Below are 21,921 nucleotides of genomic sequence, written 5' to 3' on the forward strand. Positions count from 1 at the left end.
AAAGAATTTGTTTGGTCTGACAGGTTGACTGATGAAGTTGGTGTTGTGTTTTCTTTTTTACTCTCTAGCTGGACCAATCTGATCTTATTTTGAGTGTAAATGTAGTTGTTATCTGCTGTGTGAATGAGACATAGTTTAGCAGTGTTGAGTTCTGATGTCCTGTGTGTTGTTGCAGAAAGCACTGGATATAGTGAAGCAGGAGGCTACTGCAAACGAGCTGCTGAGGTTTGATGATGAAACCTGCAACTCAGTCACAAGCTCCTTAGAGGACCTCTGTGACTATATAGATGATAAAGATGATCTGGATTTCCTTGATGACCTCGGGCCTCAGTTCAAAAGGCTTGCTGAGATTTGCTGTGGCTCAGCCATTGAATTCGAGGCCAGCTCCACTTCCATGCCTCCCAAAATGGTCTCATCCAGTTCACAAGTGGGTGTCAAAGTAGAAGAAGCTGTTGGTGGTGTCCACAGTAAGGCGACCTCTGTTTCTGCATCCAGCTACTCCTCCACTATGCAAGACACCCAAACTACAAATTATAGAGAGAGTATTATCAGTGGAGGCACCACATCAGCAACCACCATAGGCCAAACGCTGCTCGTACAGCAGCCACCTGTCTACGTTTCCCCTACCCCAATGTATGTGGTGGAACAACAACATCCCACCCTTTTTTTGGCTTCTGGTCCAGTACCAGGTGTTCAAGAAAGCAATGTGGTGCTGGTGGAGAAAGAGGGTACCAACATGGTAATGGCTGCCCAGTACACCCTTCCCAGGCTGGGGTTGCAGCAAGCACATACTAAAGTGCTGGTGGATCCAGGTATTGGAGGCACAGTGGTGCATGGGTTCTCAGGCCACCCTGAGCCTCAGGGCACTATTTCTGGTACCTTTCAGGTTGTAGACAGCATGGAGCCTCTACATGTGGTGCAGAGCTTCTCGCACTCCAGCATCAACAAGAATCAGAGTATGAAGGCCCAAGGGGAAAGTGGAGGGATCATGGCTTTTGGAAATGCATCAGTTATCCCAAGTGCCCTTTCAATGTCACAGTAAGATGTGTCCCTGTTTATTGTGTCAAATGGTAGCACTCACAAAGAGATGACAGAGGAAAGGGTTTCAGTTGTCGAGAAAAGTTTCCAGTCAAGCACCACCTCCTAATGCCTTGACAAAGATACTCAACATTCTACGTGCAGACCCTTATTTTCATGATTCAGCCGTTTGTTCTGTGAAGAACATCCCACAAACCTGATTAACCAGAAGATCAAATTTACACTTAATAAAGAGAAACATGAACAATTTTTCAAGATCCATGAATTAATTGAGAGAGATGGGCATAATTAGTCAAATAATGTCACATATCTGTGAGGCTGTTTGTTATAAAAGTTTAATCAGGATTGAGTAATTGGGAAATTGTTTGTAGTGGCAGTGTGTTCGAGTATTCAGCTTGAATATCCATCACTAATAATGATCAGGACAGGCTTTTTAGGAGGTTTTGATATCCTGATGTGTATTTCCTGTAACTTAGATGGGTATCAGCCATTACATGTATCATCAGTTTATTTCTCACTTCAGATAACAGATAGTGAGTTTTGTTTGTTTGATTGATTGTTTCTCTGTTACTTTTATATTTCTAACCCAGTAATGGAAATAGATTGCAAGATTGTGTGCTTTTGGTATCTGACCTGGGTAAATTTGTGCTGTAAGTGTGCTAAATATCTCTTCATGTGCCAGAATAAACAGGAAGCCATGCTCTGTGTCTTCTTTCGAATTTGAAACCAGTTTTTCTATGAAAGACAAGAACGTTCCCTCCCTAACCTGTATTTGAAGATGTTATCTGTAGATGGAAATATTCACCTGTGGGTTTTTTTAAGCAAATTATGGTGTCAAGCTGGGTGTTGTCCAAGACTATGACCCTGTCCGTCATGTTCATCTCAGTTTATCAGCAATCAGATCGACTGTATCCCAAACAATACACTGTAGACCAGGGGTCTCCAACCTTTTTCCCACAGAGAGCTACTTTTAGAAAATAAAAATGACGGAGAGCTACTCATGTTTTTTTTTTTTTTTTTATATATTATGCGTGACATTTATTCATACAACTATCACACACTTCAACCTGGCTGTCTTAAATGTGTTTGCATGAACATTTGCAAAATACTGCCAACACTCTCACACTCAAAATATAGAAAATGTTACTCAATATCAGTATGCATGTCTGCATTTCTTTATCTTTTTTTTTTAACTGCAAACCTACTAATAAAGTCACTTAAACACAGGCCTCTAACACTCACACTTTGTGCATTAACATATGCTAAATTTAAATTTGAACATCAGCATGTGTAGCATTTATGCATTTCTTTATCTGTTCAACTATCACACACCCACTATGAATCATTTTTTGCATTAAAACAAAACACTAACATCCAATACTCCAGTCTCATTCCTTTAGTTTGCCCACACCACTCTTTCCATCATTTATCCACTAGCTTAGGCTTAAACAAGCACTGTTTTAGTGAGACACTTGACACTGCATGGAGCCAACAAGAGAGCTATATGCTGGAATGTACCCACTTAGGTTCACTCTTAAGGAGTCTTTCAAATGTTCATCAGTGAGTCTTGTTCTGAGTTTAGACTTCATGACATTCATGTCAGAAAAGGCAGATTCACAAAGGTAGGTAGACCCAAACAAAGCAGCTATCTTCAGAGCTGCTTGACACATATTCTTATATTTTTCTGGCTCAGCCAAGGTCCAGAAATGCTTTGCATATTGATGAGATTTAAACTGGATGTCATTCTGGAGGTTTAAAAGTTCAAGTTCAATTTCAACTGGATTGACACAGAAAAGTTCTGCCATCTTTCCAGAAATCTCACTTATGTCCACATCCATGAATGGGTTGGCGATAAATGTCACACAAGGCTCAAGTCTCTCAAAGTCTCTGAATCTGTCTGCAAACTCCTGTCCAAGCCTAATCAAGAGGTCACAGTACTTTCCTGTGTTCAAAACACTCTGTGCATCTGCATGGGTTTCCAGAACCTTTGAGATGGAGGGGAAGTGTTGGAATCTTTTGGCATTTAACTGCTGGACGAAAAAGGCCAGTTTTGCGCTGAATGCATTAACAGCGCTGATCATGTTAAGCACGTCTTTGTCTTTTCCTTGCAACTCTAAGTTCAAATTATTCATTTTCTCTGTTACATCTGTCAAAAATGCAAGATCAAGAACCCACTCTGTATCAGCTAACAGTGTGGCATCCTCCTGCCTCTCTTCCAAGAAAACCTTGATTTCATCCAGCAAGGAAAAAAATCGTTGCAGTACCTTACCCTTGCTGAGCCATCGGACGTCAGTGTGGAGCAGGAGATCTCCATACGCCGCATCGCATTCCTCCAGGAGTTGTTTGAATGTCCTGTGTTGCTTAGCCTTTGCTCTAATGGAGTTGACAATCTTAACAACCGGCTTCATGACATGATCAAACCCCATGACCTTTGCACAGATGGCCTGTTGGTGAATTATACAATGATAGTCCAGAAATGTAGGAAAATCTGGGTCCGATTTGCATTGAGCGATAAATCCAGCGTGATGACCAGTCATTGCGGGTGCTCCGTCAGTGGTTATGGACACCAGTTTTTCAAGAGGTATCTTGTGTTCTGTGAAGTAGTTCTTCACGGCATTGTAGATATCGACTCCCCTCGTAGTAGTTTTAAGTGGAAGTAAAGTCAAAAACTCTTCTTTCACAGTGAAATCATCAAAAGCCATCCGAATGAAAAGCGCCAGTTGAGCTGTATCACTCGCGTCAACAGACTCATCACACTGGATTGAAAACCATTTACAGCGATTAATGTCAATTTCCAACTGTCTTGCAGCGTCCGAAGACAGTGCAGACACTCTCCTTGCTATTGTATTAGCACCAAGTTGTACATCGGCAAAAGCAGACAAAATCTCTGTCTTACATTTATGGTCCTTGAATAACGTTTCAGCCACCGCTGTCATTGCCTCCTTTATGATGCAGCCATCAGTGAAGGCCTTCTTGTGTTTTGTCAGGATGTGTGCCACTTTAAATGAAGCCTCTGTGCAAGCATTAGCCTTCTGTACTGTTCTGGTAAAAAGAGACTGTTGTCGTTGCAGCAGTGTTTTTAACTCCTTGATATTTTCTTTTCGTTTACTGCTACCGGCTGGAAAGTCCTGTGAAAAGGTGCTGTGGACTGTGGTGAAATGGCGCTCAACGTTGCATTTTTTACCAACCGCCACACTTACTCCACAGATCAAGCAGACACACTTATCCTTCACACTTGTGAAACAAAAGTCTGTTTCCCAGTTATCATGAAAAAAGTAGGTTTTCTGCCTCTTGTTTTTTTCAGTAGCCATGACTTTCCACTAGCTTGCTAACATGCAAAACTTGCGTCTGGCTAATAATGACTCTGCTAGAGACTCTGGTAACGCCCTAACCAACGTCACTGAATTACTTTGTCAACAACCAATCAAATTAGACAACAGCGTATTGGTAAAACTGATCGGCAAACAATTGTTTTATTCCAGCAGGGGGCGGAATAAATGTGAAATGTGTTTTTTGTGAAAATCTGTGTTTAATAATTATTTATTTGCTCAGCCTTTGGCGAGCTACTCCATAGGGGGCGGCGAGCGACTGGTAGCTCGCGAGCGACGTGTTGGAGACCCCCGCTGTAGACAATGTGTTTAATATTATGATCACAGTTCATTCTTGTATTTTGTCCCTTTAGAATGCAGTATGTGCATGTGCTGATGTCATGTTTTAATATCACAGTAGTTGCTTTAGCACAGTGGTGTAGTGGTTAGCACTGTCACCTCACGGCAAGAAGGTCCTGGGTTCAAGCCCAGCGGCTGACAAGGGCCTTTCTGTGTGGAGTTGGCATGCTCTCCTCATGTCTGCGTGGGTTTCCACTGGGTGCTCCGGTTTCCCCCACAGTCCAAAGGCATGCAGGTTAGGCTAATTGGTGGCTCTAAATTGACCATAGGTTTGAATGTGAATGGTTGTTTGTGTCTGTGTGTCAGCCCTGCGATGACCTGGCGACTTGTCCAGGGTGTACCCTGCCTCTCACCCATAGTCAGCTGGGATAGGCTCCAGCTTGCCTGCAACCCTGTAGAACAGGATAAGCGGCTACAGATAATGGATGGATGGATGGATGGATGGATGGATGGATGGATAGTTGCCTTAGCTTTCATCACGGCTTATGAAAACACCACAGTCATTTTAAAGAATTTCAAGGTATGAAGAAGGTGTGTGATGGTGACAGATTTATGTGACTTGTTGAACATATGAAAGCATTGTTCGTCTCAAGTATGACTTCATAATTGTGTTAAATTATTAAATTTCTGAACCATTTTAACCTGAGAACTGGAAATGTGCTAGAATTTTTAGCTCATCCGGCTGACAGGCCGATGAGCTTATGCCATTATATGTTGTCCGTCCGTCTGGCATTGTCCGCATTTCATGAAAATTGCTTCTTCTTTCTCAGTTCTTCACTGATCTTTATTCTTTTTGGCAGGAAGGTAGGTCTGCCTGGGGTGCATATCGCTTCTACCCAAATTTGCATAATTGAAATCAATAATGAAGATACAGAGTAATTAAGCCCTAATGAGCAGTTTCCACACAAATCGCTTGTTCTCCCTCAAATCTTCACCGATTTGTATTCTTTCTGGCATGAAAGTAGGTAGGGGTACCTCGGGTGCATATAACTTATACCCAGATTTGTTGAATTACAATTATTAATGAGGTTATGGACTAGTTAAGCCTTAACGAGCAGTTCAACAAAAATTGCTTCTTCTGGGTTAATTCCTCACTGTTTTGGATTCTTTCTGGCAAACAGGTAGGTATTCCTATGGTGTGTGTATGTAGCTTCTACGCAGATTTGCTTCATTACAATTATTAACAAAATTAGAGACTAATTAATCCCAAGCAATTTCCACACAAAAACAATCCCACATGCGGCAGATTGGAGGTGCTCCGACAACAGGAGGAACCTACAGTACTTGCTACTGTACCAAGACAATGCAATAGCCTCTTTCACGTCAGGTGGTCTGTACATCGGACCTACTCCCCAACACTCCTGTTATTGGCTACTGAAAATGTGTGGATTTTTCAACTGGCAACGCTTGCCACGTCGTCTACCATGCATGTGACATCAGGACTACTCTAGTGTTTACTGGTGTGTAAACACTGAGCTCCAGAAATCTCTGAAGCAAAACAATCAAGTAGGCATGGACATGAACAGTGGAGGGCACCTGCAGTTTAAAATGCAGTACTGAGTCTATATATAACGCTAATACAGTGACCTTTTGTGCCAAGTACTACCAGACTATACCCTTTGGATATATAGGGACATTTTGGTGTAAATTTATGGACAAGACTGATGTCAGAAATTTTAAAAATATTTGAGCTGGACTGGTTGAAAGTAGAATTGTGCAAGCTGACCCACTTTAGATCATTCCTTCTGGACTAGATGGGGCCGGATTGAGCTATGCCATCACTGACAGTCTCGTTGCACACAGTGGTGCTTGAAAGTTTGTGAACCCTTTCGAATTTTCTCTATTTCTGCATAAATATGACCTAAAACATCATCAGATTTTCACACAAGTCCTAAAAGTAGATAAAGAGAACCCAGTTAAACAAATGAGACAAAAATATTATACTTGGTCATTTATTTGTTGAGGAAAATGATCCGATATTACATATCGGTGAGTGGCAAAAGCATGTGAACATCTAGGATTAGCAGTTAATTTGAAGGTGAACTTAGTTGTTTTCAATCAATGGGATGACAGTCAGGTGTGAGTGGGCACCCTGTTTTATTGAAAGAACAGGGATCTATCAAAGTATGATCTTCACAACACATGGTTGTGGAAGTGTATCATGGCACGAATAAAGGAGATTGCTGAGGACCTCAGAAAAAGCATTGCTGATGCTCATCAGGCTGGAAAAGGTTACAAAACCATCTCGAAAGAGTTTGGACTCCACCAATCCACAGTCTGACAGATTGTGTACAAATGGAGGAAATTCAAGACCATTGTTACCCTCCCCAGGAGTGGTCGACCAACAAAGATCACTCCAAGAGCAAGGCATGTAATAGTCAGCGAGGTCACAAAGGACCCCAGGGTAAGTTCTAAGCAACTGAAGGCCTCTCTCACATTGGCTAATGTTCATGAGTCCACCATCAGGAGAGAACACAGAACAACAATGGTGTGCATGGCAGGGTTGCAAGGAGAAAGCCACTGCTCTCCAAAAAGAACACTGCTGCTCATCTGCAGTTTGCTAAAGATCACGTGAACAAACCAGAAGGCTATTGGAAAAATGTTTTGTGGACGGATGAGAACAAAGTAGAACTTTTTGATTTAAAGGAGAAGCGTTATGTTTGGAGAAAGGAAAACACTGCATTCCAGCATAAGAACCTTATCCCACCTGTGAGACATGGTGGTGGTAGTATCATGGTTCGGGCCTGTTTTCTGGAACTAGGCCAGGACGGCTTGCCATGATTGATGGAACAATGAATTCTGAATTATACCAGCTAATTTTAAAGGAAAATGTCAGGACATCTGTCCATGAACTGAATCTCAAGAGAAGGTGGGTCATTCAGCAAGACAACGACCCTAAGCACACAAGTCGTTCTACCTAAGAATGGTTAAAGAAGAATAAAGTTAATGTTTTGGAATGGCCAAGTCAAAGTCCTGACTTTAACCCAATTGAAATGTTGTGGAAGGACATGAACCGAGCAGTTCATGTGAGGAAACCCACCAACATCCCAGAGGAAACCCACCAACATCCCAAAATTCCTCCAAGCCGGTGTGCAGGACTGATCAACAGTTACCGGAAATGTTTAGTTTCAGTTATTGCTGCACAAGGGGGTCACACTAGATACTGAAAGCAAAGGTTCATATATTTTAAGTTCGTTTCTTAGACAAGGATATTTTTTAAGCTTGTTACCTTGTTAACAGTTTCGGCGAGAATCTCCCGCCTTCTTCAGAAACAGTCACCAAATGTCGAGTGGTGACGTGCCTTATCAGCTGATGTTGCGTGCAGGAGGCGTGAACGTCCCGCCCAATTTGACAGGTAGTCCACGCCTCCTGCTGTCAGGTCGCTCCTCCAGGACGGCGCTCCAGGTGTGCGACAGTGCATACGCTCCTTCGTCCCGGTTCATCGTCCTCTGCGCCCGCTTGCATATCTCCACTGCCTCTAAAATCCAACGCTGGAATCTATTTTCTTCAGCGCGAATGACTCTGGCCTCTTCCCAATTCATTATGTGATTTTGCCGTTTGCAGTGGTCTGAAATGGCTGATTTTAGGTTTTCTTGGTGTGCTTTTTCTTTTTCGGATCTTGTGAGTCTTCTTGTTGTTTCTTTTTCACATTCTAATTGGTGTTCTTTCCTTCGAGTATGGAAGCATCTGCCCGTTTCACCAATATAGACTTTATTACATGAACGGCAAGGGATTTCATATATGACGTTGCATTAAAAATAAGTTATGGAGAAGATTGTGCCAAAGAGGTACGCTACCTGGAAAAGCTAGGAAAAAAATTGGCACGACAAAGAAACCATCTCCGCTTCAATCTCCGCTGCCGAGACGAAGGTGTCATTCCAGCAAGCCTCTACATAAAAAATCCGATACCAACAAGAAACACGGAAAGGACCATCGAAAGAGCGCGAATGACTCTAGTAAGAGAAAGAATCAGATGCACGACTAACAAAATCAACAATTTAAACACAGAAATAGCACAAAGAAAACAAGAATTCAAACGCCGGTTCAAATTCAGCAGTGACATGGAAAAAAATATGGAAGAACATCTGAATGCAATACAAGAACAAGAGTTTTCAAAAACAAAAACACGCCATATTAAAAAACTGAACAGACTTATCAATAAGAAACAAAATAAATGCAAGGACAAGCAAACAAACAAAAACTGGATTTGCAACCTGTCTAAACACACACTAACAACAGCAGAACGCACTATACTCTCACGGGGACTAAACTATGCCATCACACCAAATAAAATCCCGCATGAAGAATTCATACTGGCTACGGAACTAGCGTGCAACATGATACAGGACCAAGGACAGAAGGCCGCATTAAGGAACGAAATAGCAGGCATCCTCACCTCAGCTAAACCGCCACCCAGAAACATAACCAAACAGGAAATGGAAGCCATCAGAACACTCACAAAGAACAAGAAAATAACAATATTACCGGCTGATAAAGGGAGGACCACGGTTATCATGGACACTAATCAATATGAAAAACAAATGAATGAAATGCTCACGGACCCAAACACATATGAAGTATTAAAAAAAGACCCGACGGAGGAAAAGAAAAGAAGACTAAAGCTATTACTCAAACCGTTACTGGATGACAACAAAATCGATAAACAAACATACAACCACCTCATCCCCACAGCAAACATCACCCCCCGGATATACGGCACACCGAAAATTCATAAACCCGGAGCACCACTAAGACCCATAGTAGACAGTATAGGATCAGTTACTTACAACCTTTCCAAGACGTTGGCAGACATAATCAAACCACTCCTCGGACTCACGGAATACCACTGCAAAAACTCAAAACAACTGGCGAAAGAATTAAAGGAAATCAAGATAAAAAAGGATGAAATGTTTGTATCGCATGACGTCATATCCCTCTTTACAAAAACACCGGTCACAAACACTCTCAACATAGTAGAAAACCGGTTAAAAGCAGACAGAACCCTGAAAAAATGCACAAAACTTACAGTACAGGACATAACAAAACTATTACATTTCATTTCCACTTCCACATTTTTCCAATTTAGAGGCATAATCTATAGACAAAAAGAGGGATTTGCAATGGGGGGACCCGCTATCTGCCACTCTATGTAACTTTTTTATGGAGGATCTGGAAACCCGAGCCATAGAAACAGCACCGGATGACTGCAAACCTATCTTCTGGAAAAGATACGTTGATGACATTCTTGAAATAACCAAAACAGGCCACACACAACAACTCACGGATCATTTAAACTCCATAGACAAGACAGGCAACATCAAATTCACACACGAAGAGGAAACGGACAAGACAATAGCTTTTTTGGACTTAAAAATACACCACACAGAAGAAGGGAACATTAGAATTACAACATACAGAAAACCTACACACACCGACCAATATCTTCTCTGGACATCTGAACATCCCATCACACACAAAATGTCAGTAATCAGAACACTATACGACCGAGCACAGAACATCACGGAGGAGAAAGACAGACAGGAGGAGGAACAACACATCCAACAGGCATTAAAAAACCGCCAATATCCACCGTGGGCAATTCGGAAAGGGAAATTACAGACACAAATAGAAGAAAATAAACAAACAAGAAAAAACACCGAAAAAACAAACCGGGGCTTTGTCACACTACCGTACATAAAAGGAGTCACAGAACGCATCCAACGATCCATGAGGAAATACCACATCAACACCCCGGTCAAACCATACAAGAACCTCCGACAGCTGCTAGTTCACCCCAAAGACAAAATACAACTGGACAATAAATGCAACGTCATATATGAAATCCCTTGCCGTTCATGTAATAAAGTCTATATTGGTGAAACGGGCAGATGCTTCCATACTCGAAGGAAAGAACACCAATTAGAATGTGAAAAAGAAACAACAAGAAGACTCACAAGATCCGAAAAAGAAAAAGCACACCAAGAAAACCTAAAATCAGCCATTTCAGACCACTGCAAACGGCAAAATCACATAATGAATTGGGAAGAGGCCAGAGTCATTCGCGCTGAAGAAAATAGATTCCAGCATTGGATTTTAGAGGCAGTGGAGATACGCAAGCGAGCGCAGAGGACGATGAACCGGGACGAAGGAGCGTATGCACTGTCGCACACCTGGAGCGCCGTCCTGGAGGAGCGACCTGACAGCAGGAGGCGTGGACTACCTGTCAAATTGGGCAGGACGTTCACGCCTCCTGCACGCAACATCAGCTGATAAGGCACGTCACCACTCGACATTTGGTGACTGTTTCTGAAGAAGGCGGGAGATTCTCGCCGAAACTGTTAACAAGGTAACAAGCTTAAAAAATATCCTTGTCTAAGAAACGAACTTAAAATATTTGTAATAGTTAGACATAATGAACATCCACTACGTATTAAAAAGGTTCATATACTTTTGCCACTCACAGATATGTAATATTGGATCATTTTCCTCAATAAATAACTGACCAAGTATAATATTTTTGTCTCATTTGTTTAACTGGGTTCTCTTTATCTACTTTTAGGACTTGTGTGAAAATCTCATGATGTTTTAGCTCATATTTATGCAGAAATGTAGAAAATCCTAAAGGGTCCACAAACTTTCAAGTACCACTGTATCCAGCTATGATATGATGCAGCCTGATGCAAAGTAGAGTTATTCTTACTATCCTATTTCCAATGATTACACATTTTAAGTTAACATTTATCTGTTTATAGTTCCATATAATGTTGCACAATGCAGTGCCAGCCCAAGCTAGGGTCCAAAGCAGAGTTTGAATTGGGGGCCCCTGACAGAGATACATGTTTGGCATGCTTGAAACTGGTACAGGCTGTTCTGATTGGTACTTGTTTTGGCTAGTTAAATCCTTGAGATTTAACTTCGCTCACACATCTGCTCTCTGTTTCCATAAGGTTATTCTGACCAGTGATGTAATGTTCCATCACCCATTGATCTTACTTTGTCATACACAGATAACCTGGCTTCATAAATCCCATCTTCCAATCATTCAGCTACAACACTCTTGAATTTGGATATATACTCATGTTTGTCCTACAATAAACTGAGAAACATCTCTGAACAGCTGTGTCTGCGTCAGTGACTGTTGTTCCTGGATCCATAAGGAAGAATCGCCTGGGTGGCAGATGTCTACATTCCTAAATCATACTTTGTCAATTCAACCTCCTTCAGTACAGACACATCAAAACCGATCAATCCCCCACTGCCTTGGTGCTGCTAATAATATCGACTATTGTCAATGCTTGATCATTCACACGTGTCTGGAACAGAAGGTTATTTTCATTACAGAAATATATACCCAGCAACAAGTTAATTTTAACTAGCTAGCCAGAGAAATGAGGGAGAATCTCGCTACTGTTATATTTTGCTAACTAATTAAAAATTAGCTTAAAATGATAGCTGAACATTCTTCTTCCTTCTTTTCGCTTCTCCACATGTATATGTCCTTTTTTACAACATTACTTTTTTACTGCTTTTTCCATCAATTCAGAGGAGAGGACTGTTACCTGACATAAGTCTGACTGACTGTGCTTGCATCAAAATGCAATGTCCATTACAGTGTGCATGCACATGAACATGACACCAGCTCTGACTGAGGCAGCAGGAGTCAATTAAACCAGAAGTATTAGCTAGCCAGCCTGTTAATATAATATTGCGTGTTGTATGATTACCATTGACATCATATGTCACACACAAAAACATTTCATGTTCTCTTGTGAGACATTTCAAGTGCTCTTGGGGCCCTCTGGTGGCCACAGGGGTCCTAAACAGGCACATCGCTTGCTTATGCATCAGGTCAACCCGAGTAGAACATCCTTGGGACAAAGTTAGTTCCTGTTATCACTCATGTTATAGCAGCTATATACAGCTGTTCCATTTAGCATCCTTTCTTGAAGTTAGTAAAACACAAACAGCTTTTCATATTATCAAATGTTAAACAAAAGCTTCCTTCACCATATCAATGAGTATATGGTTTTCTTTGTCAAATAATGACAAATTTAATCAATTTATTATTTCAGCAAGCATTGTTGATAGAGAAAATTAATCACCTTTTGAATAATCAGATTTAGGAATTCAACAGTGCTATGGTATCAGAACAAGTTTATGTCAGATTAGTTTTTATCATCCAGAGAAGAGTGATTTACTGGGATATAGACACTCGTATTTTTCATACGAACTACATCTGGGACTGGAGTCACATATTTTCCAATATCCTCACTCATGAGGAAATTGATTAATTGTTTTGATAAATTTGGGTACTTTTTGTTTGTGAATGCGTCTATGTCATTAAAAGAAAATCACATCTTGGCTTGAAGATATGAAGTTTATCGTCTCGTATTGAAAAACTTGTATTTTTCATACAAAATACATCCCAGACCTGAGTAACATATTTTCCAACATCTTCACTCTTGAGGATATCGATGATTTCATCTCGGTGTTTTCCCTCTGACTTGACGCACGTTGTCTAAATGGCAAACCAATTCAGAATTAAAATGCTTTTGATTAACTTGGATATTTTTTTGTGTGGACATGTCTACATAATAAAAAGAATATTACACGGTGGCGCAAAGATATGAAGTTTATCTTCTCGTGTTGAAAAATATTTTCACCACTTGAAGATAAACTTCAAATCTTCGCACCACTGTGTGATATCACCAATGTATTTTTCATTCAAAATGAAAAGGTCACATTTTGTAAGTCATGTTACAAAATGTTCAAAGAATCTGATTAAAATATTTGGTGTTTTAATTACAACTTCAATAAAAATATTTTCAAAATGTTTGCAACTTGATCAACACTTTAATTTGCATGTTGCACCATGTGACCAAGACCTGCACATCCACTGTTGCATTTTGTTTTTATGTCTCCTGTTTCAGTGCCATATACTAATTTTATTCCTGTCGTTGCACAAATACCTCACACAGGTCTCTAAAGTCTCTCTGTAGGATTATGTTAACTATGACCATGACAACTATTTACACTTGTTATTTCATTAGTTATTCTAATTTGTTATCATTTATATTTTATCTAAAATCTAGGGCGGCATGGTGATGTAGTGGTTAGCGCTGTCGCCTCACAGCAAGAAGGTCCGGGTTTGAGCCCCGTGGTCAGCAAGGGCCTTTCTGTGTGGAGTTTGCATGTTCTCCCCGTGTCTGTGTGGGTTTCCTCCGGGTGCTCCGGTTTCCCCCACAGTCCAAAGACATGCAGGTTAGGTTAACTGGTGACTCTAAATTGACCGTAGGTGTGAATGTGAGTGTGAATGGTTGTCTGTGTCTATGTGTCAGCCCTGTGATGACCTGGTGACTTGTCCAGGGTGTACCCCGCCTTTCGCCCATAGTCAGCTGGGATAGGCTCCAGCTTGCCTGCGACCCTGTAGAACAGATAATGAGATGAGATGAGATCTAAATTCGACTACAGCGCTTGTACGTAATATTGCCACCTCACAGATACAGCTTTCAGTCCTGAGCTTGGGTTAATACGTGTGTAGTTTTACACGTACTCCCCATGTTTGTGTGGGTTTCCTCTGGGTTCTCTGGTTTCCTCCTACCGTCCAAAACATGCATGTAGGTGGACTGGTTAAGCTAAATTACACATAGCTGTGAATGAGTGTGTGAATGACTGTGTGCATGGTGTCCTGTGATGGACTGGCCTTCTCATGCCTTGCGCTCAGTGTTGCCAGGACAGGTTCTGGATCAAGGACCAGGATAAAGCACTTACTTTGGAAGAAAGAAGAAAGCTTGTTCATATGACAAAGTTCAAGAGATTCAAGAATTGTCCACCTTGCTGAAAAGTACAATACAGTCCAGAGGTGTCCACAAATGCCGGTGACTGGCGGTTTTCTCCGCCTACACAGATGGTCTGCGCCGGCTACTTGATCCCAGAAAAAAAATAAATGCCTTTCAATATTCAAGTGATTTATATCATTTCCGCTGCCCATAATTTGCTGCAAAGCCAATTATTCCACCATGATATCGTCTTCGATTCAGGTCTTGCATGACCGGAAGCGGCGCCATATTTGTTGATCGATTCTTGCACTCTGATTGACTGAGCCAGACCACATGGCCATGCTGTAGTGTATGTAGTTATGTTACAGAGCCAGGCAGCATACTACAGAGGGTAACTGAGAAAGCCAAGCACACATACATCTGGAGGGAAATTTCATACAGTGGTGCTTGAAAGTTTGTGAACCCTTTGGAATTTTCTATATTTCTGCATAAATATGACCTAAAACATCATCAGATTTTCACACAAGTCCTAAAAGTAGATAAAGAGAACCCAGTTAAACAAATGGGACAAAATATTATACTTGGTCATTTATACAATGATACAAATATTATACTTGGTCCAGTACAATGTCTGTTGTTGCCCAAATGAGGATGGGTTCCCTTTCTTCCTCATGTCGTCTGAGGGAGTTTTTCCTTGCCACCGTCACCACAGGCGTGCTCATTGGGGATAGATTAGGGATAAAATTAGCTCATATTTTAAGTCGTTCAAATTCTGTAAAGCTGCTTTGCGACAATATTTATTGTTAAAAGCGTTAGACAAATAAACTTGACTTGACTTGGCATTGAGGTCATAACTCTTGAAGATATTGTACTAAACTACCCTATATTTGGAGGCGTTTCTAATATACTGACCCCCATATGTTTGTATATATGAAGTACAAAGAATTAGAAAGACCCTTCAGTATAATGCAGTTCAGTACAACACCAGATTTAACTATTACTTACCACAGTAATCAACATATAGTGGAATGTACAAATTTCTGACAATATCAACAAAAACTGAACATTATAACCTTAAATGATTAAAGCGAGATGGCCTTTCAATTTCAGAAAACTGGTCAAATTTAGTTCCCTCTGAAATTTGGTCATTGTGATGTTTGTTTATTTCTGCAATATCGCAAAAAAAAAAAAAAAAAAAAAAAACAGGCTATTCTGTGGCTGGGAAGTTATTTAATTTCAGGGGACTCCCGAGCAAATAATGTGCATGAAATCGCTCACTTCACGCAGTTAGGTAGACAGAGGAAGTCTGTGTGCACATACGCAGGTTTATCTTCTTTTGAGTTTTATGGCAGTTGGCATCCACAGTGTTGCATTACTGCCATCTATAGGTTTACCTTTGACTGTGCACTGACAGTTACATCATTCTGTTGCTCAACAAACAACTGATCGCACCAAGGTGCTCGCTGACCGCCGATCTTTCTTAGTTTGGTCCTGCATTTCCTTTTCTTCGCAATATAATGTCTTTTCTTCTCACTTTCCGTTACTGTAGTCGGCCTTTCGCATTTCATTTGCATGTTCCATATTTTCTCTCCTGTTTCAAATTTGTATCCCACAATGCCTTGTGCAAATGGAGAAAGCCCACCACATGATGCATGACGTAGTATCTTGAATTGGGTCATGGTGAAGCAGGAAAAAATAGCTGAGAATTTAGGGCCATGTGGCCTTAAATTCATTAATTGTTCTATTTTTTAAAAAACTATTAAAATTAGAAGTCTGTGATTCGAATTCAGTAGCTTTTGGTCCACTAAACAAAAATAATTGGGTGTCAGGGAAGATTCTTTTTATGACCTACACCTGAAAAATCTGAAAGGCAGTCTACCTTTAAGAAGCCCTTGAGTGGATATAAATTATTTAAAAAGGTATATAATTATTTCATACTGTTTCTAGAGAGCATCACAGGCTAACATTACCACCAGTAGATTTAAGTAATAACAGAATGATATTACAACAGTTTGATCACAAAATCCCAAAAATAAAAAGAGTAAACTTTGTACTCATTGAAGCATACCTTGAGTAGGATGGCCTACAAATTCAACCCCATGGAATTCTTCCTTTGGATTGGAAGAAGTTCAGAAGCCTGGGAGTGTATTCATCCAGCTTGGACATGAACTTTGATTCCAGGTGCACCATTGTGATTCTATGAAACTCATTCTGGATCTGCATTTAAATAACCCAGTTACCTCTGAGAGAAGAGTCAAACTTGTCAGACATCATTACAGTAGGGCCAGCCTTAAAAAATTCTTTGTTGGTGGTAACCCAGTTGGGTGTTAAAAATAAATAAATAAATAAATAAATAAATAAATAAAAATTGTGGGTGAAACATTTGTTGTAAAAAGAAAAAAGAAAAAAAACTTTTAGGCCTGCCGAATGGCCCCTATCGTTCACTGTACCCGTATTGACTGTTGCCAAAACAAATACGTGTCACGCCTAGTGACTGGTCCATTTGACACAGTGAAAAGAAAGCTGCTGTCTCATTGGTTGTTCAGTGTGTTTGCTAAAATGCTGTCCAATGACCATGCCAACTTCAAGTTGATTTTAATATCCATAGCAGTGAATAATGACACTAAAATATGCAATAAAGTGGTGCACATTGATTGTTCTTGTCTCGTCTCGTCTTCATCCGCTTTATCTGGGGCCGGGTCGAGGAGGCAGCAGTCTGAGCATGGAAGCCCAAACTTCCCTTTCCCCAGACACCTTGGCCAGCTCCTCGGGAAGAACACCGAGGCGTTCCCAGGCCAGCCGAGAGACATAGTCCCTCCAGCGTGTCCTGGGTCTTCGTCGGGGCCTCCTCCCAGGGGGACATGCCTGGAACACCTCCCCAGGAAGGCGTCCAGGAGGCATCCGAAAGAGATGCACGAGCCACCTCAGCGGATTCCTCTCGATGTGGAGGAGCAGCGGCTCTACTCCGAGCTCCTCCCAAGTGACTGTGCTTCTCGCCCTATCTCTAAGGGAGCACCCAGCCACCCTGCGAAGGAAACTCATTTTGGCCGCTTGTATCCGCGATCTTGTTCTTTCGGTCATTACCCAAAGCTCATGACCATAGGTGAGAGTCGGAACGTAGATCGACTGGTAAATCAAGAGCTTCACCTTTTGGCTCAGCTCCTTCTTCACCATGATGGACCGGTAAAGTGACTGCATCACTGCGGAGGCTGCACCAATCCGCCTGTCGATCTCATGCTCTATCCTTCCCTCACGCGTGAACAAGATCCCGAGAAACTTAAACTCCTCCACTTGAGGCAGGACTTCTCCACCAACCTGGAGAGGGCAAGCCACCCTTTTCCGGTCGAGAACCATGGCCTCGGACTTGGAGGTGCTGATTCTCATCCCAGCCGCTTCACAATGGACTGCAAACTGCCCCAGTGCATGCTGAAGGTCCTGGTTTGAAGAAGCCAACAGGACATCATCATCCACAAAACGCAGAGATGAAATCCTTTGGTTCCCAAACAGGATTCCTTCCGGCCCCTGGCTGCGCCTAGAAATTCTGTCCATAAAAATTATGAACAGAACCGGTGACAAAGGGCAGCCCTGACGGAGTCCAACATGCACCGGGAACAGGTCTGGCTTACTGCCGGCAATGCGAACCGGACTCCTGCTCCGTTCGTACAGGGACCGGACAGCCCTTAGCAAAGAGCCCCGAACCCCATACTCCCGAAGCACCCCCACAGAATACCACGAGGGGCACGGTCGAATGCCTTCTCCAGATCCACAAAGCACATGTGGACTGGTTGGGCAAACTCCCATGAACCCTCGAGCACCCTATGAAGGGTATAGAGCTGGTCCAGTGTTCCACAACCAGGACAAAAACTGCATTGTTCCTCCTGGATCCGAGGTTCAACTATTAGCCAAATAGTCTAAATTGATTGTTCTAAAACTTTCAAAAGTGTGTTCATAGAAAATGTAGACAAATATCAGATATTTGTATAGACGAGGATGCTGATCTAAGTCACGTACATGTTTTCATTCATACAAATGGTACAAGGGGGAATGCAAGACCTACTGCCAGTGCTGATGAACTTGAGATTGACTTGACTTCTTAAGTTTCACATTTAACTCTGTAGTTGAAATGCAATAACTGCTTCAGTTTTACTTTTTGCAGATATTACAATGTCATGTTGTATGTTATAGGTTTGTGACATTTGATACTTTAAAGTGATATATTTCTGTGTCAGACATTGATTTTTTTTCTGGCCCTATGGAGTGTTAGAAAGATTATTGAAGTTATTCAGTGCAGATCTATAGTTTGTGACATTATATTAAATGGAGGGTTTGATTTAGATATCGAACTGTGTGTTGTGTGTCACATGTAAGTGACAGTTTGATACTCAACAAAGTTATGAACTTGTTCTGTGTCCGATATTACATTTTTCTAAAGCATTATCAGATTATTTGCATGTCATAAAATTATTTGCTGTAAAATGAATTAGACTGTTGAAAGGCTTGTCATGTATGTAATGTATGGGTTTTTATGTGGCCTGTCTGAAAAAAAAATTCTCCACAAATACCTGGTGATCTGGAACGGGCAAAAAAAAAAAAAATTGCTGCCTACCTACTGGAATTTTTCATAGCATGTTACGACCAACAAAGAATTTATTAAGGCTGGCCTAAATTTGTTCCCATAAAATGTGGCAAATTACCCATTTAACATGAATCTATGTAGATCCTTTACTTTAAGATTATTGTGTTCTCCTTTTAATTTACACCTGGGGAAGACTCTTAGTGGTTGAAATATTATCAGGCAAATTATTAAGTAAGGATAAATATTGGCTATACAGATATACAGTGTGACATGCTACATAATATATCCAGTGTTAAAAACACGGACTAACAAAATCTCTGGCAGCTCACAGTCTGCACCATGCACTAATTTACTGACCTCAACCCAGCACTCACAAACCCAACACGATATAATATGACAGCAGGAGCTACAACCACTGTTTCACAGTTTACTCAGACAGAGAAACAGTGAAAAAGGACAGTTATGCCATCTGAATCTCTTGCTGTGGCCTCAGTGTCATGTGAACAGAAACATGAAACTACATCACGTTGAAAGAAACCGAGAGCAGCATGAACTGTGGTTAAGCCCAACAGCAACTTCTTCAGAGAAACTCAGAGTGGGCACAAAACACACTAACAGACTATCGATGGAAACAACGACGAATTTAAAATAAGAGAGAGAGAAAGGGAATAAGACACTCAGTTTTTAAGTGTAACGAGACAAATCATACTGCCCCCCTCCCAGTTTATAAAAGCTAAAAACATGAGAACATGATGTGCAGTATTGTATTTCATACAATGGTGCTTGAAAATTTGTCAACCCTTTAGAATGTTCTATATTTCTGCATAAATATGATCTAAAACATCATCAGATTTTCACACAAGTCCTAAAAGTAGATAAAGAGAACCCAGTTAAACAAATGAGACAAAATATTATACTTGGTCATTTATTTGTTGAGGGAAATGATCCAATATTACCGTACATATCTGTGACTGGCAAAAGTATGTGAACCTTTGCTTTCAGTATCTGGTGTGGCCCCCTTGTGCAGCAATAACTGCAACTAAACGTTTCCGGTAACTGTTGATCAGTCCTGCACACCGGCTTGGAGGAATTTTAGCCCATTCCTCCATACAGAACAGTTTCAACTCTGGGATGTTGGTGGGTTTCCTCACATGAACTGCTCGCTTCAGGTCCTTCCACAACATTTCCATTGGATTAAGGTCAGGACTTTGACTTGGCCATTCCAAAACATTAACTTTATTCTTCTTTAACCATTCTTTGGTAGAATGACTTGTGTGCTTAGGGTCGTTGTCTTGCTGCATGACCCACCTTCTCTTGAGATTCAGTTCATGGACAGATGTCCTGACATTTTCCTTTAGAATTCGCTGGTATAACTCAGGATTCATTGTTCCAGCAATCATGGCAAGCCATCCTGGCCCAGACACAGCAAAACAGGCAAGGCAAGTTTATTTATATAGCACATTTCATACACAGTGGCAGTTCAATGTGCTTTAACAGAAGTAAAGACAAAACAGTGAACAAAAAAATAAAATTCCATAAAATAAAAAGGGAAGAAGAGAGAGAAAAATAAAAATAATGTGAGAATTAAGCAATAAGAGAAATAAAATAATAAAATGAAGTAAAAGTTCAGTAAAAAAAACAGCAAAATAAAATGAAGTAAAAGTTGAGTAAAGTTTAAAACGTAAAGATGATGATATTTATCAGTTAGCAGAAAGCATCTGAGAACAGCTTGGTCTTTAGTCTAGATTTAAAGCTGCCAACAGCAGGAGCATTTTTAATGTCCTCTGGAAGTTGGTTCCATAGCTGTACTGCATAGTAGCTAAAAGCTGCTTCACCACACTTTGTTTTAACAACAGGTTTTACCAGTAAATTTTGCTGCTGCGATCTGGTAGATCTGATTGGGTTAAGCCGCTGCAACATATCAGAGAGGTAATTGGGCCCTGTACCATTTAGAGACCTTGTGATGACCTGGCGACTTGTCCAGGGTGTACCCCGCCTTTCGCCCGTAGTCAGCTGGGATAGGCTCCAGCTTGCCTGCGACCCTGTAGAACAGGATAAAGCGGCTAGAGATAATGAGATGAGATGAGACCATTTAGAGATTTGTACACCAGCAGCAATGCTTTAAAGTCAATTCTGTAGCTTACTGGAAGCCAGTGAAGGGACCTTAGAATTGGAGTAATGTGCTCTGTTCTTTTTGTTCGTGTGAGAACCCTAGCCGCTGCATTTTGAATCAGCTGAAGTCGTTTGATGGTCTTTTTTGGCAGGCCTGTAAAAAGGCCATTGCAGTAGTCAACCCTACTAGAGATGAAGGCATGTATAAGTTTTTCCAGATCATTTTTTGAGACAAGTCCTCTTAATTTGGAAATGTTTTTTTAGGTGATAAAATGCCGATTTAGTGATTGCTTTCATATGACTGTCAAAGTTTAACTCACTGTCAATGAAAACAAGATTTTTAACCATATCTTTTGTTTTAATCCCCTTTGTATCAAGAATAGTGGTAATCCTGAGTCTTTCATCTTTTTTTCCCAAATAGAATTACTTCTGTTTTATGTGTGTTCAGCTGAAGAAAATTTTGTGACATCCAGTTGTTGATTTGGTCGATACACTGGTAGAGACATTCAAGGGGGGCATAATCATTAGGTGATAGAGAAAAGTAAATTTGGGTGTCATCTGCATAGCAGCGATACAAGATTGAGTTGTTCTTGATAATTTGTCCAAGTGGGAGCATATAAAGGTTGAATAATAATGGTCCAAGGATAGACCCCTGGGGGACACCACAGGTCAAGGACATTGATGTTGAGATACAATTTCCCATGGTAACAAAGAAGCTTCTATCTTTTAAGTATGATTTTAACCAATT

The 21,921-nt window shown here is 41.0% G+C and overlaps 2 protein-coding genes across 2 annotated transcripts in view; one reads left to right on the top strand and one right to left on the bottom strand.

Moving 5' to 3' along the window:
* LOC132879777 (desmoglein-2-like protein) overlaps positions 1-1,712 on the top strand; it is a 135,854-nt gene extending 134,142 nt beyond the window's left edge. Inside the window, exon 14 of the mRNA XM_060913746.1 lies at positions 176-1,712. Within this exon, the coding sequence (XP_060769729.1) occupies positions 176-1,042 (867 nt within the window). The 3' untranslated portion in view covers positions 1,043-1,712. The remainder of the gene's footprint in view (positions 1-175) is intronic.
* LOC132880299 (desmoglein-2-like protein) overlaps positions 1-21,921 on the bottom strand; it is a 352,687-nt gene that overhangs the window by 48,024 nt on the left and 282,742 nt on the right. The gene's annotated exons all lie outside the window — the stretch shown is intronic.

This window comes from Neoarius graeffei, chromosome 1, assembly GCF_027579695.1.
Source record: "Neoarius graeffei isolate fNeoGra1 chromosome 1, fNeoGra1.pri, whole genome shotgun sequence".
Taxonomy (NCBI): Eukaryota; Metazoa; Chordata; class Actinopteri; order Siluriformes; family Ariidae; genus Neoarius; species Neoarius graeffei.